Below are 27,270 nucleotides of genomic sequence, written 5' to 3'. Positions count from 1 at the left end.
TCAAGAGACCGGTTCTGATGGACTGGTTGAGGGTCCTCGTTTTCATCAGCTCCTTCTTCTTCTTCCTCTTCCTGAATAAGACGCCGTTTCTTGGCAGGTGCCGCACCAGAACTTGGGCCTGGTTTACGAACTCCTGAAGTTGATGTAGGCGCAGTATCGGACACTGGCGGTATAATCTTCCGTTTGCTAGCCAGGGCCTTTGTTGCTGGTTCCAGATGGTTGGTTATTGGCTCTGGACTGTTGCGGACTGGACTGGGGATCTGGTCATGATGGTCATAGACATCGTTGTCGAAATCACCCATAACGTCCACGTCGTCGATGGTATCCTCGATGATCGGTCGCTGTTCAGATCGGGGTCTCGAGAGCCCTCCATCCCTGTCATTAGGCTGCTTTCTAGAGTCTGAAGTGAGAGTTGTTGAGTTCTTTCCCCATGCGATTTTGAAGTTCGGACTATAGCCTGCAGGGCGGATCAAAAAGTAAGAATGCCTTTAGGATCGTAAAAAATTACTTTGAGCAGGCATCATATCCTCATCGATATCTCACTAAAAATCATACGTACCAGCACTACGGCTCGTGCTTCTTGTAAATTTTTCACTTCGGGTTCGAGGATTGACATCTCCTGAAGATGCAGGTTTTTCCAAGGTATCTTTGTTGGCAGAATCTCTGTCGATCGAAAGCTCCTTGAATGCATTTGAAAGTACGCCTTTAGTTGTAGGATGGGAATCTTGGGTATTTGATACTGGTTTCCTGCGATTGGTGGACTCTGCGCGCAACTCAGCGCCTGATGGACGTTGTATAGATGCGGCCGATGTCTGCTTAGTTGGCTCCACAACGTTTTTTGTTGGTTTAAGAGTGAATCCTCTGAAATCTGACCGATGTGTCCTACAAATGATCCAGAAGAGTTGCCGATTAGTTATAGGACGCAAAAAGGCGCACATTCCTGGTTTTTTTTTTTGGGTCGCATTAACGGTACACATACCCAGCACCACGGAAACGAGCCTTTAAACGCTCCTGGTATTTTTCATTCAATCCTGAACTGCCGGTTTCCACTGTCCTGGATACATATGATCCCGACTCTGGGACGTCTGCTTGAATCTCTATTGTCTCCACTTGCTGTATTGTTGTTGTTGCTGTCGACGTCGTGATCTCTGCTCCGGGTGTAGTTTTGTTGGTCACTTCTAATGACGGATCAGCTGCCTCTAACTTCTTTGTCAAGGTGAATCCACGAAACTTGGGTTGATGGGTTCTACAAGATCCAAAAGCGAGAAACCATGGGTTCATCAGCACACACACACACATACCCATATACATGGTTTTGGTTTCCACAAGTTTTCTTGAGGATCTTTCCTGCATTCACCAGAGCGTACCCCGCGCCTCGCCTCCTCGCAAGTGCTTTCTCCTTGTATTTTTGGGCCAGCTCGTCGGCTAGAGGAGGAGGATTGTCTTATTTAGCAACGTGTTCAGAGACCTCAGTGAGTGGTGAGAGTTGCTTTTTTGTTGATTCCGCCATCGTTATTACCTGTCCCTGTACCGAGGCTTGACATTGTGCAGATCGCGCTGGAGGGAGGATGGACAAAGTTCGAGTGCGTCGATGGATTTATTGAAGAAAAGAGAGGGGGTGGGGAGGAAGACTATATGAATGTACAAAGTCCCTTTCACGAAATATGCTTTTCAGACGACTTTCAATGAAACACACACACACACACACACACAAGAAACGACAGTGTGTTCAAAGAGTGGAGCATCTTGGTTGTACTCGGCATGGCATTGTCGTACACCTTTCCGGAAACCAGTTCAACGCGTCGTGCTTGCCTCTTCTTCACTCACAGCCCACAGTAAGCCACATCCACCCTAGCCATCGCCCCGTCTTCTCCTAACCATGGGAGCCCCTCAAGCCTTCATCTTCTAAAGATGATGATATCTCAGGCTGCCACTTACTCACAAAATAAGGTGATTAAGATGGGCCTCACTCGCTTAGGACAAATGCTGAAACTGATCGAAGGATATTACATTTGAGAGTAGAAATATAAACTATAGGGAGCTGCAAGTGAGTGAAGCAGCTTTGTCAGAGGAACTGCCCTGAAATCCCTGCAAACCCCATTTTGCGAAATGTCCACAGAACCAACTCAGCGAAAGTTGAACGTTACCAACACGTCGCGCTGTTTGGAGTTCCAATCAATAGTGCCATACAGCGTTCAAAAAAAAAAAGAGCGTCATGTATATTATGCATCTCGACTTCACAATGCCTGGCTAGTATTGGACGTGTGCGCTGCTACCGCGACTGTAACTGAAGGCATCCAAGCAAATGGTGATGACTCCTATAACAATCTCAAAGAAAATGAGAACAATAACGATCCATTCCAGTTGCTCGCCGTGGGAAGAGTTCAGGTGCTCCTTCAACATATCCAGCAGGTCGCTGATCACAGATGTGCGCTGGTTCAAGAGCTCAACGCGTTGACTGATCTCCAGATAACCTAAACCGAAGTGAGAGAATCATTGTAGGTATCAGCTATCTGTAAGTCGAAATAAATCTCGTACGGTTATTGTAGGAATGCCTGATTGTCGTTACCTCGAATTGCAGAGTACAGGGGCTGGAACGATGGCTCTGACCAAAAGATCTCCGGTGTATCCAGGATGTTGCTGACAAGATTGACATTGATTCTCATGATGAAAAGCTGTCCAATCTTCTTCGTGATGGCCGTCCTATGGTTTCATCAAAGACGGCGTCAGCATAATTGATTGATTCATCCTGTTAAGCGAAACGTTTTCAAGATTAAAGGCGTACCTAGACATTGGGACCTTGCCCGTCTCGGCCATTGTCTGTGGGATATTTTTCGTGGCGTTGATCGTGTTTTCAATGAGTCCCTCAAAGAGGGTCATCTTGACGGATTGAGCGATGGCGTGCGAAATGGTCAGCTTCACCATGTAGTTGACCGCGCTCTTGAGAGTGATCACATCGTTGTAAATCCTGCGTAAAGAAAAAAGGGCCAAAGGTCGTTATTAGGTGCCGCATTTCAGAACTGCGAGATCGTGTTGCACAGATGATACGTACCTGGGTTGATACTCTGAGTTGTAATGGTACGAAAACTCTTCGGTCTCGACATCCTCCTCATCTAATCAAATAAAGTGCGGTTAGACTATACTCCCCACTATTATCAAGGGCGCAAATTGGTGTAGTAGGATGACTATACCCAGCTTTTCCTCCTCGAACCTGGAGATCTCCTGCAAAAGACGCGACTCTTCCTGCTCTGACATTCCCCAGATTACAGTAACGCCGTAGTCAAAGAAGAATAATTCTGGTGTGTTCTCCTTCAATCGCTGCTGCTCAAGAAGACGTGGTCCATTCGTGGCGGCCTCATCGAGACCTAACAGATCACCCGTAGTCGGTGGTTTCGACGTCGTCGTGTACGAGAAGGGTGTATAGATACTATCCGTTCCATTTTGATAAACACCGGATTAATCCCTGCTAGGAATCCACGTGCAATACGGCCTGAAAAGGTTTTCAATACTTACCATTCGTCAAATCTCTTTGGTGCAGCCCCATTCACGGTCTTGCGTGACTGGAGATAATTGAAGAGATCGTCCATCCTGTACGACGATGCTGTGCAGTACGCGATCACTCGAGGCAGTTTTTGTCTATCCAGCTTGCTCATGCGATGGGCATCATTTCTTGCCCTGTGAATACGCGAGCGTCCATTGAAGATTGGCGCGTTATGATAAAATCAATGGAATAAAGTTGTTTCCGGAGAAGAAGGGATAGATATATTTAGTAAGTCATGGTCAGGATCTCAATCAAGCAGATATGGCGCAACATCTCCATGTCTCAATTGGCACTAATATCCAACCGCCGACACACGGCATCAGTGACTTACGTTCCCGAAGATAGTTGACCGATCTGGTTGTAAGTTGTATCGTCAAAAGCGTACTCGTCCTCCAGCACCGGCACCTCCTTTTCTTCAGGGAACAGAGTCAATTTCTGACTGGTCTTGGTCGTTCTCATGGGCTGCTTGACCTTGCCGCGAAGGTTTACGGCCGCATTGCTGACACCTCCGGCAGTAACGGGGCTTCCAGTACTTGATAAGTTGTGGGCAGTTGTTAATGCTGTAGGTCTTCCTGATCCAGCAGCACCAGCGCTGGAAGCGGCCATGTTTGCTTTGGCTGTGACATTGGCACTGCCAGGTATCTGAGCATGGATTGGCGACTGATGTTGATTGGATTGTTGGGTGAAGGCCTGCTTTGTAGGGTTGATGATTTTTGGTGGTACTCCAGCACTTCCAGTGGCGACTCCACTGGTTACACTGGTTGGGTTGTTGCTGCCGTTGTTGTTGCTGTGGAGACTGTTTTGACTGGAGTGACTGGAGGTCTTACTGAGAGTGGTGGGGGCAGCGGTGGGTTGTGTAGGCGTGTTGTTGGATGAGCCAGCGGCATCTGGGATAGTCTGGTAATCTGTTTTGCGTGCCATGATGGTCAACAAGAGTGTAGTGGAAATGCAGAACGATGCAAACGAAGAAAGGTGGGGCTATGCCAAAAGGATCAGGAAGGAAAAAAAAAAAAAATACAATTTGAGCGCTGACATCATGCCTGTGCCAATTGTACTAGACTCTGGTCCGTCCGTGCAACCTTCGCAAAGGCAGACTGCACAACGAGTTTATATATTGTTCCTGACTGGCGCAATCTACGACTGATAGACGCTCGTAGCGCCGAAAGAGTACCATTCAGCATTGACATCCAACTGCTTGCTATTACTCAGGGTTCAAGGCTGACATCTCTTCTGGCCAAGTGCTGGCTGCATATGTGGATTGCAACGTGCGCAACCGTGTAAGTCCTGATGAGACCACAGCTCATTCCTCGCGATTATCTGCTACACATAGCTGTCGAGCCATTCTTCCCTATAACAAAACGAGAAGTGGAGAACGGGGTATCATTCAGGTGGGTGATAGGGGCAAAGCTCAATTTTGCCAACACTACGCCCGGTTGGTTAAGGGTGGCGATCCAAAAATATGAACGCTTGTTTATTTGGAACTCATGTGCACCCAAACGCGTCTTGCCCCACAACTCCACTCCACCTTTCCATTCACTATTGATCATGTCGCTGCGTCAGAGTCGATTGTAAGCCTGACTTTCACAGATTGCGTGAGACCATGGAATAAGAATTCTTACTGGAACTAAACAGGCGCTCTGATTCTTATTTATAATACGCTAGGTCTTTCGGTCCAAAGACGCCTTTGGTGGCGTCAACTAGTACATCGGAACAGGAAGGAAGTCGGGATGGCAAGAGCGCGGCTGAACAAGAGATGGACTCGCATTTCATCGCCAAAACAACAGCAGAGACTGCTATCGATGTGACAAAGGCTGCTTCCATGGAGACGGATGTCGAATCAGGTACCGTTTTTGAATTATGCGGCCCAAAAAAGAAAAAATTGGTGGCAAATCTAATTCTGGCAAAGGACTAACGGTGCTTGGGCATGCGTCTTCTCTAGAGGGTTTCAAGGTCAAGAAACGGACACGTCGGGTGATCGATTCTGAAGAAGAAGAGGAAGACATAACCGATATGACTGTGGAGGTGAAGGAGGTCAGAAGGGAGTTATCATCAGCAAAGGAGTCAAAGAATGAGGATTTGGCCACCACTACGAAAAGGTTGAGACTCGACCCCGTCTCGCCTCGGAAACCAATGGCGCAGCCTGTTGTAGCAAAGGATGAGACAGCGGCAAAGAAGAGCGAGTCGAAGGATTCAAAGGGCATGGATGACAAGGAGGTCGAACCAATCGATGACGATGTCGAAATTGAAAAAGAACTTGCGGAAGAGGTTGAACAGGAGAAGGAGGCTGTTGAGATTAAGCAGGCTGCAGCCAAATGGTAAGATATCGCAGAGTAGACAAGGTCGATTGTCTGGATTCTCTGAGCCGATTTTTACTTATACGTCGCTGCTGTGTTTCGATAGGGCCGACATGTTCTCAAAGTCATCAGCAGCCATAGAGTCAGCATCATGGAAAAAGGGTGAGCCGTAAGTGGTTGTTATTAGGGTTTGACTCTCTTGAACACTGGACATATGAACTTTTCTTTGACGCAGGTCTATATACCACCACTTCCTGTGCTATTTAGAGTCCCATATGCGGCCCTGTGTCAAACATTCGAGCAGATCGAGAGCACAACAAAGCGCCTTCAAATTTTGGACTATCTTGTCAAGTTCCTAATCTCAGTTATCAAGCTGAGTCCAGAGAGTCTGCTTACAGTCATCTATCTTTCAATCAACAAGGTGAGCAGGACCACTTGTCGGCTATAGATTGATGGACATATTTTGCTCTTTGTGACGACTCACACCATCTGCATTTCCAACAGCTTTGCCCGGAGTACGAAGGACTGGAACTAGGCATTGGAGAGTCGTTACTTATGAAGGCTATCGCGGAGTCGACAGGGCGAGAAATGAAAAAGATCAAGGCGGACTATGCTGAGATTGGTGATCTGGGCATCATTGCAATGGTAAGGAAGTTTGTTTCTTGTTGTTTTTCGTAAATCGCCATACAATGTCATTATTTTGGCCATGAAAAATCTACGACTCACCAGGTACTGTTTGTCGACGTCTAGAGCAGCAGAAGTAACCAACCCACCATGTTCAAACCCAAGGCCTTGACCATCCCTCACGTCTTTAAGACACTCAAGGACATTGCTTCGTTGTCAGGAAACTCGGTATGCTCCCAGAACGTCTTGATAATATGACAACATGGCATATCGAATTAGAAGAATACCACCTAACCCCTTTTGTACACTCATGTAGTCTCAAAAACAAAAGGTCGACAAGATCAAACTACTCTTGGTGTCATGTCGAAACAAGGAGGCCAAATATTTGATGCGGTCGCTCGAAGGAAAGCTGAGAATCGGTCTCGCTGAGCGAACCGTCGTCGTTGCCCTTGCACAAGCCATTGTTCTGTCTCGACCTGGTAAGTCCAAGGTTCATATCGAGGCCCATCTTTCAATTTATTTTGATACGAATGTCGTAATTGACTGCATTTTCCTCAACTACACTGTAGATATCAAGAAGATGTCAAAGGAGAAGCTGCAAGTGGAACTTGAGAATGCGGCATCGGTCGTTAAATCGGTATACAGGTAACATCACAATGTCCAAAGTACTTCTTTTTTTCCTTGGGGCTCTTTCTCTTGATATATTGTTTCTGACATCTCGTTATCGAACGAAAATAGCGAGCTGCCTTGCTACGACCTCATCGTTCCAGCGCTTCTCAAGGCTGATATTGACGGACTGAAGGAGACCTGCAAACTGACGCCAGGTACTGATAGTGCCACTGTATTTAGCTATTCATCGACAGTTGACGTATTGATCGTGTTTCCTCACTGCACACTTGTTATTCTGATAGGTATTCCTTTGAAGCCCATGCTGGCGCATCCAACAAAAGCCCTGTCAGATATCCTAGATCGATTTGAAAACATTGCGTTCACTTGCGAGTACAAATACGACGGCGAGCGTGCTCAGATCCACAAGTTGGAAGATGAAAGCATGAGGATTTACAGCAGAAATTCAGAGAATATGTCTGCCAAGTATCCGGATGTCATGGAGCGACTAGGAAAGGTGTGTATTATACACCATGCGTGTCACTTTGTTCCCATTTAATATCACTGTCTTTTTTAATACTAATCCTTTGGTGTCTACCGGTAGTTTGCCAAACCCGATACAAAGTCCTTCGTGCTGGATTGCGAGGCTGTAGCATGGGATCGAGAACAAAAATGCATCCTCCCCTTCCAAGTACTAAGCACCAGAAAACGTAAGGACGTCAAGGAGGAGGACATCAAGGTCCAGGTTTGCATCTTTGCGTTTGATCTTCTGTATCTCAACGGCGAGTCGCTACTGAGGGAGCCTCTTACGAAGCGTCGTGAGGCATTGGTGGACCATTTTAACGAGGTCAATGGAGAGTTTGCGTTCGCTAAGAGCATGAACTCAACCCAAATTGAAGACATTCAGACGTTCTTGGACCAGAGCGTGGTGGACAACTGCGAGGGTCTGATGGTAAAGACACTGAATGGTGCAGAAGCAACCTACGAACCCTCCAAGCGATCAAGGAACTGGCTCAAAGTTAAGAAGGATTACCTGTCTGGCGTTGGCGACTCGATCGACCTAGTTGTCATTGGTGCATATGCGGGACGCGGAAAGCGGACTGGAGTATATGGAGGATACCTTTTGGCCTGTTATGACCCCGATCGCGAGGAGTATCAGTCAATCTGCAAGATCGGAACTGGATTTAGTGAGCAGGATTTGGAGATTCACTACAAGGAACTGAAGGAACATGTTATTCCGGAGCCGAAATCGTACTATGCTTTGGGCGAAGGAAACAAACCCGATGTGTGGTTCGCGCCAGTCCGGGTATGGGAGATCAAGTGTGCGGATCTTTCTGTCAGTCCTGTGTACAAGGCAGCGGTTGGCATTGTGGACTCGACCAAGGGTATCTCGCTTCGGTTTCCAAGGTTCGTCCGTGTTCGCGACGATAAGTCGCCGGAGAATGCGACCTCGAGTGAGCAGATTGCGGAGATGTATAATGACCAGAAGCTGAACACAGTCAAGAATGACACGAGCCTGGGTGTTGATATGGACTTTGATTATTAGAACGATCTTCCTGTAATAAACCAAGAGCCATACTAGCCAGTAGTAGCGTTTACGTGATCGATTTACGCGTTTTGGTTGGCCAGTAATATGTGCTAAATACGCACGCGTGTAAGATGCAAGGCGACGTACTTTAAAATTGTTAACAAAAAGTCATCTCTTGAAACCGCAAAAAGGGACTGCCATGGTGCTGATGCGATCCACAAGAGCCTCGGGGTGGGCAGCTCAGGACACTCTGGGGGCACCGGAGCGATGCCTTGTGTGCGACGATCATATCACGTCAAGGATCGAGCCATCATGCAGAAACGATTGGACCCTGCCTCTGGATTCCAGCGCAAACGACCTGGTCGCGTTAATGTCGGACTTAATAAGAGATGCAGCTTGAGACATGGTATATACAGCCCTGCCACGTGCAAGTTACTTCTCAGAAGCATGGTCCCGGCTTCATTTCATGGTGTTGCCTTTGACTACGGTCTTCTGTAGTGAAGTATGGCCGGAGCGTTGTGGACCAAAGTTCGTCCAAATGTTTGCATGAACAGCGATAACACCTTTGCTCTCATTCCAATCGATTGTTCCTTTGTAGCACTGTAAGGCTTTCCCACATTTTTCTTCAATCCCCCTGTAGTTTAGACATGTTGACTTGGGCAGGAAGACCTAAGTGCTGACATAAATGCACGAGTTAGACGCGAAAGGACGGGGAGGGCTCTGCACAACAAAACAAAGGCTCTGGAAACAGCGTTAATGCGCACTCAATTCACGAACCCGAGCAGCTGTCTGGGCACGCAAGGGCGTAATTGGCCAGATGTCTGTCCAATCCACACTCTGGTGGCACCACAACATCAGCAGTTGCTGCCTCACCCAAACAAAGAGCAAAGTTACGACCACGACGTGCATAACTTCATTGATGGATCGGGCGCGATCCGAGACGGATGTGACATATGCAGCCTACAAGCGCGCCATTAATTCGTCTCCTTTTGTGTTTACTATAGCCTCTCTATCCGGATAATCCATCCCGCACTGTAAACTCAGTGAAAGATCCAGACGTGTTGGTGTCTACAAACTTCCTGCTTACTACTCGCAACGACGGCCACTGAGCGATGGACGGGCATTCAAAATGTGCGTACGTCTTCAGTGGTACGATCATGGGAACGCCGCCTGGGAACGCGAAATCCATAGTTACATAGTCTAACCAAGACTCTAACGCCCCCGCGCGAAGATCTAGATCCCTATCCAGACTTTTAACCCCCACCACGCATCTGTCCAGGCGGCTTGCAACTAGCGCGTTCTTTTCTATGTTGTGTTTCCATGCATGATGATGAACGTATACATAGAGCTCTTAATCCAGATTGGGTGCTTCTGGTCTTTGACATGCACACCGCAAGACCGACCTGGTTTGGCCCTTTTGAAGCCTGGGAGCCCGAGAGCAACAGCAGAGGCGACATATGCATCTGGTCTTATGATCTATTTGGACCCACATGGAGTTATCTTCAATCATTCTGGGATCCAAGACCGCAGAGGTATCCTCTTGCAGATAAATTATTCGTGGTCGCCAAGAGAGGGGCAGCAAGAGCTGGAGCGTGAGGCAAAAACAGAGATGGGGCGACAAAGGTCTAGTATGGCAGCAAAAGTACTATAAACTATTAGTCTGAAAGAGCTGTCAAGTACGTCCCACACTTGGTCCACATCGAAGCTATTAATTCGGATGACAAGTCTCCGGTAATTTCTTCCCGAAGAATAAGTTAATGCTAACAAACAGGACCTTCCTGTGAAAAAAACAAAAAACAAAAAAAAAAGCGCGGTGGGACAAATAGCTGTTTTGTTTGCTAGGGCGTGGAAGGGCCTCTTTGTCACGGCTCTCAATCATGCCGTCCTGTTTTCTTTGTCTCTGAGAAAATCCTGATCATCACGACTATGTGTACTTTTTGGCGCCAAAAATGCAGTATTACCAACAGTAATGCCGAGGTGAAAGGAGGCAGCGATCGCAGATGTTTGTGCAGCACAGACTGTTGTCGAGTGCTGGGGAATGGGATTCTTGGATGAACGCGATGATCTTGACTCAGGCGCCGTGAAAAATACTCAAGGGGGGCCACGTTGTAAACCTACAGGGCGGAATGACTCAGGCTCCTCAGCGTAAGTGTACATTCCTCACTTTTGCCACTTATCATCCTTCGTGAAGTGCTCTCAAGTACAGATACACGCCGCTGAACAAAAAAAAAAAGAAATATCCAAAATATCCATTCAGCCCACGGAGTATAAGGCCAGTTAGACTATATTGGCATCCAATATGCTGTAGCATCCATACCTGCATCCACAGCGGTTGGCTGCATGCCCTTCCCACTGCAACCAACCCAGCGTCAGAGACAGGTATTTGTGGGATTAAAGTTTTTACTCGATCCAGGCAAACATTGCTTGTTTATTCTCTCCACACATTCCTCGGTAACAGCATGTTGATTGACTACATACTGCATTCCACATGTGTTCTCATGGCTATCCCTACATGTATTTCCAATGATGCCATGCATGAGCGAGTAATACATGGGGCCAGCCATGCACATGGGCAGGTTCTGCACATATCTTTCTCATCATTTTCGCATAAATAGATGGTCGCCATTCTACCATTTGATCTCCTTGTCACTGACCTTCCATATCCAAGACTCCCCTCTCCTCGCTTCCAGCGACACTACCCTGCATCCCATCACGCTAAAACCCCCTACGTAATAGCATCCCTACCATGCGTATTAATATTCCAACCGTCATCCTCTCGTTGGCGGTCGCATCTTCTGTCTACGCGGCCCCTACTCCTGTTCAACTCGAAAAGAGAGGAGTTGTTTTGGACAATCTGAAGGAGTTATTCACCAAGGCCATCAAAAGCCTTGAGTGCGGTGCGTGTGTTGCAGCCCTTGTTGGTGCCAAGGACGTTGCCTATTTGAACAAGAGCTGGGTCCTGGACGCTGCTGCTGGTCTCTGCTCAGAATTCAAGATCATGCCCAAGGACGTCGTAAGTGAACATAAGTCAGACCAGGCATAGTGTCGACCACATACACTATTATCTTTTCTCACACCTTTTTTTTTTTTTTTCTCTTTCGCCTGTTCCTTGCATTGAAATGACAGTGCACTGGTTTGGTTTATACCCAAGGTCCCGTGCTCGTCAATGCTCTGATGCAAGCAAGTCTGCTCTCTGGAGATGGAAAGCACCTCTGCCATCAAGTCTTGGGCGCTTGCCCCGCCCAAGGCGTCTCGTCTGGAACCCTCACTTTCCCCAAGCCCAAGCCAGCCAATGTTGCCTCACCCACCCACAGCGGCAACCTTGTGGATGTCCTGCACCTGTCCGAGTATGTTCTTCTCTCCATCTTAAGAATATGAATTGCGTTTACGATACTTAGCGACTAATTATTGCATATTGACCGCTCAACGGCGTTTTTTTTTTTTTTTTTTTTTTTTTTCCCTCGCATCTTTCACAGCTGGCACGTCGATAACGAGTATGTCCCTGGCGCAGAGGGCGACTGCAACAGACCTCTATGCTGCCGCAAGTATGCCGATTCTCCCGCAACACCCAAGCGTGCCGCATCCACCTGGGGAGACTACAAGTGCGATTCTCCCGTTAAATTGGGACAGGATCTGCTTAAATATGTCCCCAAGGTCGCCAATGTCAGTTTCACGATCCTCACAGGAGACGTCCCTCCACATGACGTCTGGAAGCAGAACAAGGAGTCGGTTGTCATCGTAGAGGAGGTCGCATACAGCACAATGAAGGCTGGCTTGTCCAGCAAGGTCTACCCCACTGTTGGTAACCATGAGACTGGTCCTACCAAGTAAGTCAAGCAAGGCCGTAATCCATAGACGACTATGGTGCTTTATGACCATCTCTACTAACCATTTCCAACGTGCTTTTTTTTCTTTTTTTTTCTTTTTTTTTCTGTAGCCTGTTCCCAACCAAAGCTTCTGGTGGTGACATCTCTTGGTTGTACGCGAGCCTTGCCGACGACTGGTCTCGTTGGCTGCCTGCTGATGCCGTGAACTCTGTCAAGAACTATGGTGCTTACACTGTCAGCCCTACTCCTGGCTTCCGCATCATCTCCCTCAACACCAACTTCTGCTACACCATGAACTTCTACCTTTACGGACACACCGATGATTACGATCCCAATGGCGAACTCAAGTGGCTGGTCACTCAGCTCCAGGCTGCTGAGGATGCCGGTGAGCGTGTTTGGATTATCAGCCACGTCGGTCCCTCGCAGACTGATTGCTTGCAGAACTGGTCCGCTCTCTACTACCAGGCCGTCCAGCGCTACTCTCCCCATGTCATTGCTGAACAGTTCTTCGGACACACTCACTATGATGAGTTCGCGCTCTACTATGGACCTGGCGCTAAGAACACTCAGAACGCCATCGCTACTGGCTGGATTGGACCTTCCGTCACGCCTTACACTGACCTCAATCCTGGCTTCCGTGTCTACAAGGTCGACACCAAGAGCTGGAACGTGTTCGATGCCCAGACCTATATTGCTGACCTCAACCAGGCCGCCTCCTGGGATGCGTCTGGTTCGTCTCCCAACTGGCACCTGGAATACTCTGCTCGTAAGGCCTATGGTGCGTATGCTCCCATCGCCGACAATGCTCCTCTGAGCGCGTCGTGGTGGCACAACGTCACCGCTGCTTTCGAGAGCAATGACGCTGCTTTCCAGCAGTACTGGACCTACCGCGGCAAGTCTGCGGGTCGCCAGGCTGCTTGCGCAGCTGGAGGCCCTTGCCCCAAGGAGATCATCTGCAACTTACGTGCAGGCAGGAGCTCGGACGCCTGCAGCGGCGTCCATTTCTCGCTCAAGCGTAGTGATGAGGCCGAGGCTTCTGACGCCACTGGTCTTCACAGCCTTTACAAGCGTGCTGATCCTAAGCCCTGGAACAAGAAGCTCTGCGGATTAACTCCCGAGCTGTGAAAAAAAAGTATGATACCAATAGTTATTTATTGATGGAGTAAATATTTCCATGATATATCCCCCAAGAAAGTGCTGTCAACATTTGAGGAAAAAAACAAATAAAAAGGCGCGTCGAGCGTTACACCAGAACATTTCGTCAGCCAGGCACCCAAGGCGTCTTGACGTTACGTACATAAACACATGCTAGATTTAATCTACCGAGAAACAACCATGGATTTTCAGGAGTTGCTCAGATTCGCATGCTGAAGGGGGAGGAGGAAATCGATCGTTCACGACAACCGGTTCAGTACCAGTCAAGACTACTATTACTCGGTGCTCTCTTTTGCATAAATGCCCTCCTTAGTTTTCTTGGGGGTGTTAGCGCAGGCGTCCATTGCGTGTCCTCAGATGGATCACGGCAAGGGCTCTCGTCCGGTCGAAAAAACAAATCCGAGCTATGTCACGCTGGACCATACAGCAGATGGTTCCAAGTAGCACCTCCGACCTCTCAGACCACACACTCATTTACCAAGTAAGGCTAAAAAAATAATTAAAAATATAACGTATGGGGAGTTGTGGGGGCAGACTTACTCAAGCAAAGTGAAGAAATTTCAGTCGTCGGAGGTCCTGGTTCTGAGAGCCATCTGTCTATACCGACGATTGTCACCATTATTCACATGAGGTCAGCATTTCCACACATGTCTCTGGTCAACATACATGCATAGACGGAACTAATTCCAAACAACGAATCGAGATATGTGGAGTAGCATCAAACTGTATGTGCTCTTCAAACTATCTACAGCGCATACGGCCAAGGCATACATCGATCGATCATGCAGCCTCCTCGTCTCAATATATCTAAGGAATGGTACCTGCATCTCCATGTACAACAGGTTCCTTGCGTAACGTGTATAAATACAAGTGCTTTGTGCATCTGCCGTAGGATCTTTGTCTGCTACTGCTACACCCCTTCCTTACCGACTCACCGGTCCATCTCACGTTTCCCTTGCCTCACCCTCCACTCCCCTTCCCGCACTTTTTCTTTTTTTCCATCTGCTTATAATGAGACTTAACGTCAACTCACTCACTCTTTCCTTGGTCGCCGCAAGCATGGTCATTGCGGCACCAACCCCTACCCATCTTGAAAAGCGCGGCTGGGTCCTCGATAAGTTGCGTCCCCTATTTACCAAGGCCGTTCAGACCCTCGAATGCGGTGCATGCGTTGCAGCCGTCAACGGGGTGAAGGATGTTGCGAAGATCAATAAGGGCTGGGTTTCCAGCGTGGCAAAAGAGCTTTGCCCCTCGCTCGCCAAGTTCCCAGCGGATGTTGTAAGTTGTCGATCTCGTTCATCACTCACGCTTGCTGGTAATGCTTTTGTCCAAAGTAACCATATGTCTAAGAAAGAATTCCTCTAATCCTTATGTAGTGCAATGGAATTGTCGATCTTTACGGTCCTGTCGTTATTGACATCATCATGAAGGCGGACATCTCCGGTGGCGATGGTAAGATTATATGTCATGCTGTCGGTGGCATTTGTCCGGCTCCCGCTATTACATCTGGCACCCTCACCTTCCCTAAGCCAAAGCCTGTCAATGCTGCTCCACCCGCTCACAGCGGCAACCAAGTTGATGTCCTCCATCTGTCCGAGTAAGGCAACTCCTTCATCCCCCCCCCCCCAAAAAAAAAAAAAAGAGAATTGCATTAGGTTTCGGGAAATTATATTTAATTATTTCTACAATTGCATCAAACACCCCTGCATTACAGCTGGCACGTTGACGAACTCTACACACCTGGATCGGATGCTGTATGCAACAGGCCCACTTGCTGTCGCAAGTACACGGATTCGCCTACCACATTCACTCGCGCTGCTGCCTCTTGGGGTGATTACAACTGCGACACCCCCGTCAAGCTGACCCAGGATCTGTTGAAGCATGTCCCAACGGTTGCCAATGTCAGCTTCGCGATTATGACGGGCGATGTACCCCCACATGATATCTGGCACGAAACCAAAGAGACGGTCGACCCAATCGAGGCGCACGCTTACAGTGTCATGGCCTCTCTGCCCGCCAAGATCTATCCCACCGTCGGAAATCACGAATCAGGACCGGCCAGGTAAACCTAAAAGAAGAGAATTTAGCGCGGGAAAGTGTAGGAAGCGCACGGTCGTGTGCTCTTTCTAATTTCCCTGAAATAGCAATTCGGGGGAATATGCAGCTTAGATAAGAGATCTCATGAACCTCTTAAACTTTAACTATTGACCACATATTAGCTTGTTCCCAACCCCTTCCTCCGGAGGAGATAATTCGTGGCTGTACGCAAGCCTTGCCGACGACTGGTCTCGTTGGCTGCCTGCTGATGCCGTGAACTCTGTCAAGAATTATGGTGCCTACACTGTCAGTCCTACTCCTGGCTTCCGCATCATCTCTCTCAATACCAACTTTTGTTACAGTACGAATTTCTACCTTTACGCCGACACACACGACTATGACCCCCACGGTGAGATCCAATGGTTGATCAGTCAGCTCCAGGCTGCTGAGGATGCCGGTGAGCGTGTTTGGATTATCAGCCACGTCGGCCCTTCCATGGCCGATTGCTTGCAGAACTGGTCCGCTCTCTACTATCAGGTCATCCAGCGCTACTCTCCCCATGTCATTGCTGAACAGTTCTATGGCCATACTCATCGTGATGAATTTGCCCTCTTTTACGGACCTGGCTCCAAGAACACTCAAAACGCTATCTCGACCGCTTGGATCGGACCTTCCGTCACGCCTTTTACTGGCCTCAATCCTGGCTTCCGTGTCTACAAGGTCGACACCAAAAGCTGGAACGTATTCGACTCCCAAACCTACATTGCTAACCTTGATCAGGCCGCCTCCTGGGATGCGTCTGGTTCATCTCCCAACTGGCACCTGGAATACTCTGCTCGCAAGGCCTATGGTGCATATGTTCCCATCGCCGACAATGCTCCTCTGAGCGCGTCGTGGTGGCATAATGTGACAATGGTCTTTGAGAAGAACGATGCGGCCTTCCAGCAGTACTGGACCTACCGCGGCAAGTCTGCAAATCTTCAGGGCGATTGTGCTGCTGGCAGCACCTGCCAGACGGAACTGATCTGCAACTTACGTGCGGGCAAGAGTTCGGATGCCTGCACTCCCAGCAAGATCAACGGCCACAAGAAGCGCCACGATGAAGCGGACGATGTCGAGGACCCTTCTGGACTGCACAGTCTCTACAAGCGTGCCGACCCTCAAACCTGGGACAAGAAGTTGTGCGGATTGTCTTTTTAACATGTAGATGGGCACACGCGTCAGAGTATAGCTGTATGTGTGAAAAAAATAGAAGCGCCTCGATCACCACGTACATTGATATAACTGAAAAAAAAAAAAAAAAAAAAAAAAAAAAAAACCTGTTTGTGTAAATAAATAAATAGAGGAATGGAAGAATGAAATGCAGTTGTGTTGATCATTGCTTGTACACCGGGTGGAGGAGCGCGTGTTGGGGGACTGCATTGACCCTATTTGCTCTTCCAGATTGGCCAGGCCTCCATCCAATCAGAATGCAACCTTACGCGCCGCTACCATTTACTCGTGAGCATTGGTCAGTCCTTGCGTTCCTCCCCCCTGCGCTCTCATCAATGACGATGCCCATAAAGTAATCGGGCGCCTTCCATGCCAATCTGCAAATATTCCCATGGGCTCCGTTTGTTTATCTGCTCATGTGGAATGTAGACCACACACATGTGTATGTTCTTTCATGTGTACCACTTGGGATATAGTCGCTGGCCAGCCAAAGCATTCTCTGTTCTGGAGCGTTTATGCGCTTCCATTCGCGTCCATTCAGTGCATGTTTGTGCATTAGGAAATCTCAGGTTTACAGGCGGCGCTTCATACAACATCGTCTCAAAGTCGGCAACTGAATATAGTCAAATATTTTAACGGCTTCTGAAAGACACGTACCTGGAGGCGGACATGCGTTCACTCCCATCCAATCCAATCCAGGGATGCTTTAGGATACACATGCCGCACGCGGCGATATCAATTCGTCGGAGTTCACATGTCTGTTGATCTACACCAGAGCCAGAACCAGAGGAGAGGGGTAATAATGTCCACGACCTCATCGTTAGAGCCATTGCAATTAATTGGCTGGAGCCAATTATATGTACCTGGGCCGCCATTTACGCTCGGGAAAAATATGGATAGGTCGCAGGCGCTGAGTGATAAAGACCAAAGCTCATCCTTAGGTGCGTTACACTGATAGGCAGGAAATGGTACGGGATGCGAGAGGGGGAGGCGGACTTGAGATTCATTCATTGTTGAGTCATAAATAGGGATCCACGAACATGCATTTGTACTGCGCCGATTATTATCATTGGGATCCCCGCGACAACTTTTCAATCAGACACGGCGTGTGTCAACGAGAGCTGAGGACTCAAAGGCGGGGTATGGCTTGGTACCTGAGAATTAAACGACTCCAAATGTTGCTAGCTAGAATACGGAGGGTTGCATAGTTGCAGGAAACATCTATACACGCAAGGCATCGCTGAAAGAAAATAAAAATGGGGCTCACATAGCATAACGCTTATTTCGAGAGACGCAGCCAAAGAACGCGGTGATAATTAGCACGAAGACGTGTGGCTGGCTAGAAAACAAATACACATACGCAGGCAAAGAGCCAGGACTGATTACTTTCCTAGTCCACCCCCTCCTCGATCCCCTGACACATGTGCAGGGCTACGTTTGTAAACGTTCTTCCGAAGGGTAGGTTGACGTTCTGCTAGACTACTTGACTTAACAATAATGCCATGCAAACAAACCAAACCTTGTGCGTCCCAATGTGCAAAAAGGGAAATCAAAATCCATCCACTAGGATGTCCCTGGAAATCCCCACAAACCGTCAGGTGGGCTAACTCAAACCTAACGTATCAACTCCATCGCTATTTCTGAATACTTCAAAGCCTAGTACCTATTTCCAGTGTCCATTTCATTTTTCGTATATATACCCATGCTCCATGTCTCCTACTTCCGTCCTTCGTCTTTCCTTCCCTGACCTTCCCACTCCATCAACCTTCCAACACCCCATACACTCCCGTCCAAGCGCTGGTCGCCTGAATTTCCCAATAACTAATCATGCGCATCAATTTTACCGCCGCGGTCCTCTCATTGGCAATGGCCAGCTCCGTCTATGCAGCCCCCGCTGCGCCTGTTCGCCTTGACAAGCGCAATTGGGTCACGGACAAGCTGAAGGGCTTGCTCTCCGAAGCCTTGTCGACGCTCGAATGTGGTGCGTGTGTTGCTGCACTCGTCGGTGTCAAAGATGTGGGATTGCTGAACAAGAACTGGGCATTAGATGCTGTCAACGAGCTTTGTCCTTCTCTCTCCAAGCAGTCTGCGGATGTGGTATGTCGTCTTTTTTTTGTTTTTATGAAGAATCAATAGGGCTTCACATATCGCATATCTTCAAATGTCTTCCTTGATTTCTTGTCTCTAACGACTAAGGCGGTTCATTGGCATTAGTGCTCTGGCTTGGTCTACTCGCAAGGTTCAGTCCTTTTGGATTCACTCCTGGCTGCAGACTTGACCGGTGGCGATGGCAAGGAGATTTGTTTCCAGATCCTTGGTGCCTGCCCCGCCCCGGCAATCGCCTCCGGTACCCTGACCTTCCCTAAACCCAGGCCCGCCAATCCTGTCGTCCCTGCACCTAGCGGTAACCAGGTCGATGTTTTGCACCTATCTGAGTAAGTCTTAGATAATGCAGCACGTTCAATGCGCATGCGATTGTAATCATCTAGTGCTAATGAGAACCGTATCTTTCTGTGCGAAATGGGAAATCTCCTTCAGCTGGCACGTTGACGCGCAGTACACCCCTGGCTCCGAAGGCGCATGCAACAAGCCCGTATGTTGCCGCAAGTATGCCGATTCACCTGCCAGCCCCACCCGCGCTGTCTCATCTTGGGGTGACTACAATTGCGACTCGCCCGTCAAACTGGGTCAGGATCTCCTCAAATATGTCCCCACGGTCGCGAAGCCGAGCTTTGCGATCTTGACCGGCGATGTGCCTCCTCACGATATCTGGCTTGAGAACCAGACCAGTGTCGTCCCTGAAGAGGCTGCTGCCTACAATATCATGGCTTCCCTCGGCATCAATATTTACCCCACCGTCGGGAACCACGAGGCCGGACCACCAAAGTAGGTTTGTTTTGAGACCCCCATCTGTGATCATCTTTGTCTTGCAAACCTCATCCCCTAACTCACTTTCCTCATTTATTTATATTCGCTTATTTTTATATTTTTATTCGTTTATTTTTTATTATTTAGCCTGTTCCCAACCAAGGCTTCTGGCGGTGACATCTCTTGGCTGTACAGCAGCTTGGCTAACGACTGGTCTCATTGGCTGCCTGCTGATGCCGTGAACTCTGTCAAGAATTATGGTGCCTACACTGTCAGTCCTACTCCTGGCTTCCGCATCATCTCTCTCAATACCAACTTTTGTTATAGCATGAACCTGTACCTCTATGGTCATACTAAAGACTACGACCCTAATGGAGAGCTCAAGTGGCTAATCACTCAACTCCAGGCTGCTGAGGATGCCGGTGAGCGTGTTTGGATCATTGGTCACGTCGGTCCGTCACAGACAGATTGCTTGCAGAACTGGTCCGCTCTCTACTATCAGGTCGTCCAGCGCTACTCTCCTCACGTCATTGCTGAGCAGTTCTTCGGACACACCCACTATGACGAGTTCGCGCTCTATTATGGACCTGGCGCTAAGAGCACTCAGAACGCTATCTCGACCGCTTGGATTGGACCCTCAGTCACTCCATACACTGACCTCAATCCTGGTTTCCGTGTCTACAAGGTCGATACTAAGAGCTGGAACGTGTTCGATGCCCAGACCTATGTTGCAGACCTCAACCAGGCCGCCTCTTGGGATGCGTCTGGTTCGTCTCCCAACTGGCACCTGGAGTACTCTGCTCGCAAGGCCTATGGTGCGTATGCTCCCATCGCCGACAATGCTCCTTTGAGCGCGTCGTGGTGGCACAACGTTACGACCACGTTCGAGTCCAACTCTGCGGCCTTCCAGCAGTACTGGACCTACCGTGGAAAGTCCGCTAACAAGATTGCGGCGTGTGCTACTGGCAGCACCTGTCAGACCGAAATGATCTGCGACCTCCGCGCCGGCAAGAGCTCGGATTCTTGCACAAAGATCTCGTTTGCACTGAAGAAGCGCGCAGAGGCCGATTCTAGCGATCACGGTCACGATGATTTGCCCCAGGCCAAGGATACTTCGAGCTGGGGCAAGCTCTTCAAGCGTGATTCCAAGCCCTGGAATAAGAAGCTGTGCGGGACCTTTTAAGAGCCCTCTCCTCAGTATTTTTTAGTTCTCAATGTTTTTTATCCGCAGCTTTTTATCTGCGCCAATGTTTCTCGGAATAAAGTGTGTAGCGCTCACCTTTTATTGCCACTACTAGTTATATTTGTTTGACGTGTGCCTGGTTCCTGTTCCTGGAATTATGTCCTCTTCTTTTTAGATATTGTAATGGATTTTGATCAGAACTAAACACAGTCTGCAGACGATTCTTTCTTGATGGTGCTGCATTTGCGCTCTCGTTCTTACAGAGGGGAAGGGGGGAGGGGGATCATGAAGGAGTACTTCTGGCGGTCTTTACCGCGGACTAGGTGGTATAGGAGCTAGATTACATCGTCGCATAGTTGCTTTTGTAGCCATTCTTCATTTCCTTTTTGGCGAATGATCGAGACCTTCTGAGTAGCACTATTTCAGAAATGAAACAGAAATACTAATCTTTGAAATATTTGCGTATTTGCGTGTTCTGCAAGATACCTCCCATTGAAAATGACCCAGTTGAATGATGAGCAAATGGGACTGACCGATTACTTCCAGTGCTGCCCAATGCTCTTTTTATGGCCAATTCACGAGATGGCCTAGCTTTCGTTTATCCAGCTTGCTAATTCAATTAAAACATCCCCAATTTTTAGAAGAGACTGGATCCGTATCTGAATATCATAGCCTCAGGGACTCTGGATTTTATTCTATCAGCTAGTAGAACTGCCCGTGGCATACGCCACGGGTCCGAGACAAAAAAATAAAATAGCTTTATTGCACTGTTATAAAAAAAAATAGATTTATTGGACGTTCAGCAGATTTCTACAAACGATATTCCGCGTGTAAACGCCCTCCATTCCATCTGTGGCACTATTTTCGACCAGAACCTTGAGGTTGTCTCGGTGTTTGCAACGCGAGAAGTCGACATACAATTGCCCAGCACCAAAGACATGCTGAGGATGATACACACCAACATGGTCAAGTATTTGTCCTTACGCCTTGTTAATGGTCATGGAAAACGCAGGCTTGACAGGAAACTGGTGCCTAGTGAACTTGATCGGCGTAGATCCGTCGTCCAGGGTCGTAAGAAGTATGCGTGGAATAAGGACCGTTCGTCTCCTGAAGTCACCGTTAAGAATCTCGGCACTGATATATCTCCGACGGAGTGCTCGAACAATTAGACGGGTACCATTGCAGAGGCCGGATTTGGCGTCCATGTTTCGAAGAAGAATGATGGGCTGGCCCATCTTCAACAGCAACTCGTGGGGAGGCATACTTGGAGGATTGAGAGAATGCATATACTCCACAGGACACACGGTATCGTTGATATCATCCGTTACTTTGTCCTGGCTGCGGTAAACCTGTCCTTCACCTTGACCCCCATTAAAAAGCATCTGAGTTGCCATAGCATTGACTCTGTCAACATCAGCATTTAGTGTCGTCAGTATAGCCCGACCTTCCAAAAGAGCTGGCTGCAAGGAAGCGGTCTCAATATCGGGGTAAATCTCCCTGATGAACTGCTTTTCGGAAGGGTTGTCCCTGGTGACGGGGTCGGGTGGGTTGAAGACAAACTGGTCTGAATCCTGACCAAATCATCGTATATTCCTGGATCCACTGTTGGCTCCGTGCCATTGCCAATGTCGAGCAGCCATTTTGTAAAAGACTGGTTGAGTGGGTTTCCCTCTGTTCGCATGTTCTCTCTAAGGGGCAATGTCTGTATGTGCGGCCAGATCATTCGAGAGTTCTTGAGTACAAAAGGTTTATGCTCGGCCCAGCACACAATGATGTCATAGGTGCTTCGCCCATTTTCTACAAACATTCCAGAGCACTATTGGAGTCGACTCAGCCAGTATATAAACCCTATCTACACGCTAGATAGCAGCATTAATCAAACATCGAATAAATCACTCTTTTACCCCAGATTCTCTTGGTTCAGATTCCCTTGATACCTAGGTCTCTATGATCCTAGATCCCACAGATGCTCAAAACGATTGCATTGGAGCAGGCATCCTCGATCTGGCCAGGGGTTCCTCGAGGCACTGCTGTGTAGGGGTCTAACAACGAGTTTTGTAACTTCTACCATTAGTCCTATTTACAATAGGGGACGCCACGCGATTAGGACTTCTGCAAGAGCGTGCTTCGGTCACTTACTGGTTCGTGGTTCAGGGTCTTCATTTAGATCGGAATGTATGAACACAAAGGTAAAATAGACTAGACGTAAATGGAAAGGGGATCTGTTTAGCTAAATGGTGCGAGCTAGGACTATATTCCTTTGGGAATGACTGGATCGGTTGCAAGGAGTTCGCACATGTGATATTCGGTGAAGTGAGGAGTCGTGACAATGAAGTTCACCTTTCTAGAGTCGTTGTATGCCAATGTTCACTGATCAGGCCTCCATTGGACCTTTATAATACCGTTTTACGAGGGTAGGCCGATGATGGATGCTCAATGAGACGATTGGTGATCGGGGAAGCGTTGCAGGGCAAGTACAATGTCTGTCGATGATGCAGTATTATCCGGACAATCTGGACGAAAGCAATGTTTGATACAAATGATTTAGGTGGAAAAAAGACTCTGGTTCAGGAACCAGACCGTTTATTCTTTTATTCTGGGGTGGTGCTCTTCCCCGTGATCTAATATCAACTTTGCGAATGATTCTCATTCACTACACCGCACCTTTCTTGATCCCCCGTACCTCTTAGATACACCCCGGCTATCTGTAGCTAGCCAAGCGAGTATAAACTCCTCATGTGGTTACTCTCGGTTTGCCTTCGACTTTCCCGACCCTTTCATCTAACGATCACGATAAGGCAATCTCGGAGGGCGCTGTTCCAAGAAGTTCTTGTATGCCTCGTAATATGCCTCCATCTCCCATGTGCGATGCATGTCTTCCAGCTCGTTGCCAGCCAATCGGGCTATGCGGAACGCTAATTTCGCTCCGTCTGGGTTCCCTTCCATACGCCTGACGGCCTTGATCTGCTCCATCATTTCCTCCACGAGGTCAGTCACGGTGGCACGGCGTCGCTTTTTGGTCGCAGCATCCGGTGTTTGGTAAAAATCCTCCATAGGCTGCTTGAGGATCGACGCAGGGGCCACTGGTTCGACGGAGGGAGACGAGGTCGCGTCTGCTTTGATCACCTTCGAGGTCGCCACGTCCAGAGGCTGTTCCACGCGATCCGATGCAACAATTGGATCGACGTTGGGAGGGGCTGCCATCGGGAGTGTGATCAGTGGCGCTCTCCAGCTCGCATACCTCCACGGCATTGCTGATCGACACGACGCGGTCGGAACGACTTGACGACGCATCTGTGGGCTTCGGCGTTGATAGCCCGATGGGCACGAGTGCGGGCGAGTCAAACGGTGATGATGTGGAGCGGGTAGCGCGTCGAGACGAACGTGAAGATGAGGACGACATGGTATATGAGGTTGCTGACAATTGGCAGGAGGGTGCGTGGAAGAGTGTGGTGCGAGAGTTGAAATGAAAACAATGGGTTAAAATGGAAAAGAGGAATGAGGGGCAACAGCGCGCCATTTATGAATGAGGGGAAGACATCTCAGGTCATGCTGCCATTGGTTGATGACGATAGAGTGCTGCCGATGAGCATGGTGTGATGGCGATGAATCATTGGTCCAAAATTAGAAATTAGATCAAAATTGATGCAGCAGTTCTGTCAGTGAAGACGACTGTTTGCATCGATCACCTCCACAAAAAGTACGATGGGCCTCATGCATATTTTTGGTATTGCGACAAGCCGTTCGATAAAGTGCGGACCGTGGACAGATGTTCGTGGGAATACCGCGAGGCGATTGGAGAGCGATGTGCACATCGTCAGGGCTATTACGATACAGAAACATGCGGGGCAAGAATAAGCAAGCATATTTGGTTGTCCAAAATGGAAATCATAACAATCAGGGGGAGGAGGGGAAAAGGGAGCAAACAAGACCTCTCGTGTCTCGCCCTTTTTTTTTTTCTCTTCCTTCCTTTACTCCCTTTACCCTCTTTCCACATACTCAGCCAGCCTTTCATAATTGATGACCCTTCCACTTCGATATAGCCAGAGCCGCCCAACTTTTACCTTATTTAATCGGTAAGCACCTCCAGCCAACCTGGAGTGCACCCAGTACGGTCCTTTCCTCGAGGTTCTAATTTCCGGGGCTTGTTCTTGCTGCATCCGTTGTCGTAAAGCAATACAGGCTTCCCAACCTGTGTCGTCCTACGGAGCAGTGTTCGGCCAGATGGCCCGCCAACCGATGCAGAACGAACGGGACCCATTCCATTTTGAGCAGGAGGATGAAGGTACCCTGGAAAGAGATCGCCTCTCGTACGTCCGAGAATTGGAGGGACAGTTAAAAAGAGGATCGTACGCAGCCACATGTTATTGAGTCTCAACTGTCATCCAGTCCCGAGGGAATTCATCCCGCAACTTGTGGTTGATGCACTCACCATGTCCATGTCACTCGACCCAGATGCTCGGTCCATTGGTCGACTGGGCTCCTTTCCTCCACAAGACAACGGGCGAGTTGCTGCACCATGAATTTGTTGTAATTTTCAACTTTTCCAATTGTTTGCGGACGATATGCCGAAGCTGCCACTATGTTGACGTGGAACTGATCGCACAACTCCTTGATGTCGCGTGCCACGACACGATCGATCGATACTTGGCAAGTGATCGGTCGACTCTTGGCAACGCGTACGACCGTTACACGAAGGCAATGAGAAACATATATATATCCCATAGTTCTGTACCTTTTATTCCTTATCTACAGTGTTTCTCAAAAATATTCGACTTTTATTCGACTCGTGCTAGGCCAATGTAAAATTCGAATGAAATTCGAAATTCGATTCGACAGTTACATTGTCCTAGCACGAGTCGAATAAAAATCGAATATTTTTGAGAAACACTGCTTATCTAGCAACTTCAATATATCTACGCTTTCTTGACCCTGTTTCCCAAACTGCACCTCCTTCCCCTTGTTCTGTCCTGCCACGCTTAAGAAGGTCATCTTGACTCTGAATAAGCATAGGTTCGTGACGTTGCTAGATCACACAACCTTGACCTTTTTACTATTTTTTTGATTTTGTCCTGCCATGGCCGCTACTCCTGACGCTCTTCAGCTCCTCACCGCCATGGATGCACGCATCACTGCTATTGAAAACGACATTAAGAGTCTCACGACCATCGAACCGTCTCTTCTGTTCCTACACAACCACTTTGAATTCTTCCGAAACCTTGTTAATGGCCTGGATCCGAGACTAGCTATGATTGAGAACGCTGTAACCGTCGGTATCCCCGCCCAAATCCACAAGCAAACCGAGATGGACAAGATCGAGGTGGTTACCCAAGCTAGTAATTTGATCCATGTCGCCATCCGCGTGGACTTAGATGAGATCCGCCGATCTGTTGATACTTTCCGCCGCGATGCTGCAGCTAATTCGGCCACCAAGGGGGACGTCGAGGCCGCGAAGCTGTCCGCCTCCACCGCGGTCCCACAAGCGTCTTCCAGCAAGCCCAAAGTCCCACCGCCCACCGCATTCTCTGGCAAACGAGAAGAATGGAAGACTTTCCTGTCCCACCTATCCCTGTTTTTCACCGCCAACGCAACCCAGTACCCAAACGACACCGACAAGATCCTGTTTGCTATCTCCCGCTTGGGAGAAGGCTCAGCCTTCAAATACATGGAACAATATATCGCCGACTTCAACAAGCCTCCTGCCGCTCGTCCAATGATTATCTCCAGCTACGATACCTTCACCACGACTATGTCCGAAAACTTTGGCATTCAGAATGCCCACGTTGTTGCGGAAGTCCAACTCCGCTCGCTGCGACAGAAGGGTTCTGCGATGGACTACACCAACAAATTTGTGGAACTCGCGTCCGAGACCGACTGGAACGACGCTGCCAAGATCTCCCAGAACCGACTAGGCTTGAAAGACGCCGTCAAAGACATGCTTGCCCTCGTTGACGAGCCCAAAGAGTTTTCCGAATTTACTGCCAAGGCCATCAACATCGACAAACGACAATATGCCCGCTACGTGGAAAAACAATACAGTCCGATCACACATCGCTCCAATTCCTCCACAACCTCTTCAACATCTCGACCTCCGATTACTGTCTCCCGCCCCGCCGTCTCTCCTGCTCCAGCTCCAGCTTTGCCAGCCCTCTCTGCTCCCTCCATGGCCATGGATTTGAGCCAAGCTCGCCACCTAAGCCCCGAAGAAAGAAAACATCGTAAGGATACCAATGCCTGCTTCTATTGTGGTAGCCCTAATTACTGGGCTGTCAACTGTGCACAAGCTCCGTCCAAGAAACTGCAAATAGTCAGGAGTCGGAGGGGTTCTAGGGTGGAATCAGAGGTTTATCCGATGATTGATTGCTGTCTAATCCTACGTTTGAAGGGCTCTTATA

The 27,270-nt window shown here is 48.6% G+C and overlaps 10 protein-coding genes across 10 annotated transcripts; 6 read left to right on the top strand and 4 right to left on the bottom strand.

The window, feature by feature from the left end:
- Positions 1 to 422: 422 nt before the first annotated feature.
- On the bottom strand, positions 423 to 1,171 carry BC939DRAFT_212965 (uncharacterized protein). The gene has a single exon (XM_051550718.1). The coding sequence runs from the start codon at positions 975 to 977 to the stop codon at positions 543 to 545; it is 435 nt and encodes a 144-aa protein (XP_051410460.1). The 5' UTR covers positions 978 to 1,171; the 3' UTR covers positions 423 to 542.
- A 1,079-nt stretch (positions 1,172 to 2,250) lies between these two features.
- Positions 2,251 to 4,147, bottom strand: BC939DRAFT_399054 (uncharacterized protein; the record flags this gene model as incomplete). The annotated part of the gene is made up of 7 exons (XM_051552453.1): positions 2,251 to 2,474; positions 2,570 to 2,703; positions 2,786 to 2,968; positions 3,053 to 3,113; positions 3,192 to 3,427; positions 3,598 to 3,675; positions 3,873 to 4,147. The coding sequence occupies 7 exons, from the start codon at positions 4,145 to 4,147 to the stop codon at positions 2,251 to 2,253; spliced, it is 1,191 nt and encodes a 396-aa protein (XP_051410459.1).
- A 1,627-nt stretch (positions 4,148 to 5,774) lies between these two features.
- Positions 5,775 to 8,611, top strand: BC939DRAFT_399062 (ATP-dependent DNA ligase; the record flags this gene model as incomplete). Its single annotated transcript, XM_051552454.1, has 9 exons — positions 5,775 to 6,004; positions 6,103 to 6,256; positions 6,340 to 6,480; positions 6,586 to 6,687; positions 6,776 to 6,938; positions 7,029 to 7,104; positions 7,198 to 7,283; positions 7,371 to 7,582; positions 7,670 to 8,611. 9 exons carry the CDS (start codon positions 5,775 to 5,777, stop codon positions 8,609 to 8,611), a joined length of 2,106 nt encoding a protein of 701 aa, XP_051410458.1.
- Positions 8,612 to 9,097: 486 nt separating this feature from the next.
- Positions 9,098 to 10,508, top strand: BC939DRAFT_478560 (uncharacterized protein; the record flags this gene model as incomplete). Its single annotated transcript, XM_051558775.1, has 3 exons — positions 9,098 to 9,195; positions 9,940 to 10,185; positions 10,436 to 10,508. The coding sequence occupies 3 exons, from the start codon at positions 9,098 to 9,100 to the stop codon at positions 10,506 to 10,508; spliced, it is 417 nt and encodes a 138-aa protein (XP_051410457.1).
- Positions 10,509 to 11,232: 724 nt separating this feature from the next.
- Positions 11,233 to 13,701, top strand: BC939DRAFT_425501 (Metallo-dependent phosphatase-like protein). The gene is made up of 4 exons (XM_051553156.1): positions 11,233 to 11,606; positions 11,720 to 11,940; positions 12,070 to 12,420; positions 12,531 to 13,701. The coding sequence occupies exons 1-4, from the start codon at positions 11,340 to 11,342 to the stop codon at positions 13,543 to 13,545; spliced, it is 1,854 nt and encodes a 617-aa protein (XP_051410456.1). The 5' UTR covers positions 11,233 to 11,339; the 3' UTR covers positions 13,546 to 13,701.
- A 933-nt stretch (positions 13,702 to 14,634) lies between these two features.
- Positions 14,635 to 16,812, top strand: BC939DRAFT_399004 (Metallo-dependent phosphatase-like protein; the record flags this gene model as incomplete). The annotated part of the gene is made up of 4 exons (XM_051552451.1): positions 14,635 to 14,853; positions 14,952 to 15,172; positions 15,290 to 15,637; positions 15,795 to 16,812. The coding sequence occupies 4 exons, from the start codon at positions 14,635 to 14,637 to the stop codon at positions 16,810 to 16,812; spliced, it is 1,806 nt and encodes a 601-aa protein (XP_051410455.1).
- A 1,736-nt stretch (positions 16,813 to 18,548) lies between these two features.
- On the top strand, positions 18,549 to 20,984 carry BC939DRAFT_530260 (Metallo-dependent phosphatase-like protein). The gene is made up of 4 exons (XM_051561564.1): positions 18,549 to 18,921; positions 19,039 to 19,259; positions 19,363 to 19,710; positions 19,840 to 20,984. The coding sequence occupies exons 1-4, from the start codon at positions 18,652 to 18,654 to the stop codon at positions 20,873 to 20,875; spliced, it is 1,875 nt and encodes a 624-aa protein (XP_051410454.1). The 5' UTR covers positions 18,549 to 18,651; the 3' UTR covers positions 20,876 to 20,984.
- A 2,468-nt stretch (positions 20,985 to 23,452) lies between these two features.
- On the bottom strand, positions 23,453 to 24,488 carry BC939DRAFT_456548 (uncharacterized protein). Its single transcript, XM_051556347.1, has one exon. The coding sequence runs from the start codon at positions 24,393 to 24,395 to the stop codon at positions 23,865 to 23,867; it is 531 nt and encodes a 176-aa protein (XP_051410453.1). The 5' UTR covers positions 24,396 to 24,488; the 3' UTR covers positions 23,453 to 23,864.
- A 371-nt stretch (positions 24,489 to 24,859) lies between these two features.
- BC939DRAFT_456547 (uncharacterized protein) lies at positions 24,860 to 25,406 on the bottom strand. Its single transcript, XM_051556346.1, has one exon. The coding sequence runs from the start codon at positions 25,236 to 25,238 to the stop codon at positions 24,945 to 24,947; it is 294 nt and encodes a 97-aa protein (XP_051410452.1). The 5' UTR covers positions 25,239 to 25,406; the 3' UTR covers positions 24,860 to 24,944.
- A 546-nt stretch (positions 25,407 to 25,952) lies between these two features.
- On the top strand, positions 25,953 to 26,419 carry BC939DRAFT_456545 (uncharacterized protein; the record flags this gene model as incomplete). The annotated part of the gene is made up of 1 exon (XM_051556345.1): positions 25,953 to 26,419. A coding segment is annotated over one exon (467 nt), but the record flags the coding sequence as incomplete, so codon positions are not given.
- Between the last annotated feature and the right edge of the window lie 851 nt (positions 26,420 to 27,270).

Source organism: Gamsiella multidivaricata, assembly GCF_025024155.1.
Source record: "Gamsiella multidivaricata strain RSA 2152 chromosome Unknown BC939scaffold_48, whole genome shotgun sequence".
In the NCBI taxonomy this organism is placed as follows: domain Eukaryota; kingdom Fungi; phylum Mortierellomycota; class Mortierellomycetes; order Mortierellales; family Mortierellaceae; genus Gamsiella; species Gamsiella multidivaricata.
Note: the sequence above shows the minus strand (reverse complement) of the source record. Positions and strands in the feature narration are given on the sequence as shown.

Bases quoted from the DNA above. Each gene is read 5' to 3' on its own strand.
- BC939DRAFT_456548 (XM_051556347.1), bottom strand. From the start codon at position 24,395: ATGGCGCGCTGTTGCCCCTCATTCCTCTTTTCCATTTTAACCCATTGT.
- BC939DRAFT_530260 (XM_051561564.1), top strand. From the start codon at position 18,652: ATGCGCATCAATTTTACCGCCGCGGTCCTCTCATTGGCAATGGCCAGC. The intron at 18,922-19,038 runs GTATGTCGTCTT...CATTGGCATTAG, and splicing joins CCAAGCAGTCTGCGGATGTG to TGCTCTGGCTTGGTCTACTC. The intron at 19,260-19,362 runs GTAAGTCTTAGA...AATCTCCTTCAG, and splicing joins GATGTTTTGCACCTATCTGA to CTGGCACGTTGACGCGCAGT.
- BC939DRAFT_456547 (XM_051556346.1), bottom strand. From the start codon at position 25,238: ATGTGGCTGCGTACGATCCTCTTTTTAACTGTCCCTCCAATTCTCGGA.
- BC939DRAFT_212965 (XM_051550718.1), bottom strand. From the start codon at position 977: ATGTGTACCGTTAATGCGACCCAAAAAAAAAAACCAGGAATGTGCGCC.
- BC939DRAFT_425501 (XM_051553156.1), top strand. From the start codon at position 11,340: ATGCGTATTAATATTCCAACCGTCATCCTCTCGTTGGCGGTCGCATCT. The intron at 11,607-11,719 runs GTAAGTGAACAT...TTGAAATGACAG, and splicing joins AGATCATGCCCAAGGACGTC to TGCACTGGTTTGGTTTATAC. The intron at 11,941-12,069 runs GTATGTTCTTCT...CATCTTTCACAG, and splicing joins GATGTCCTGCACCTGTCCGA to CTGGCACGTCGATAACGAGT.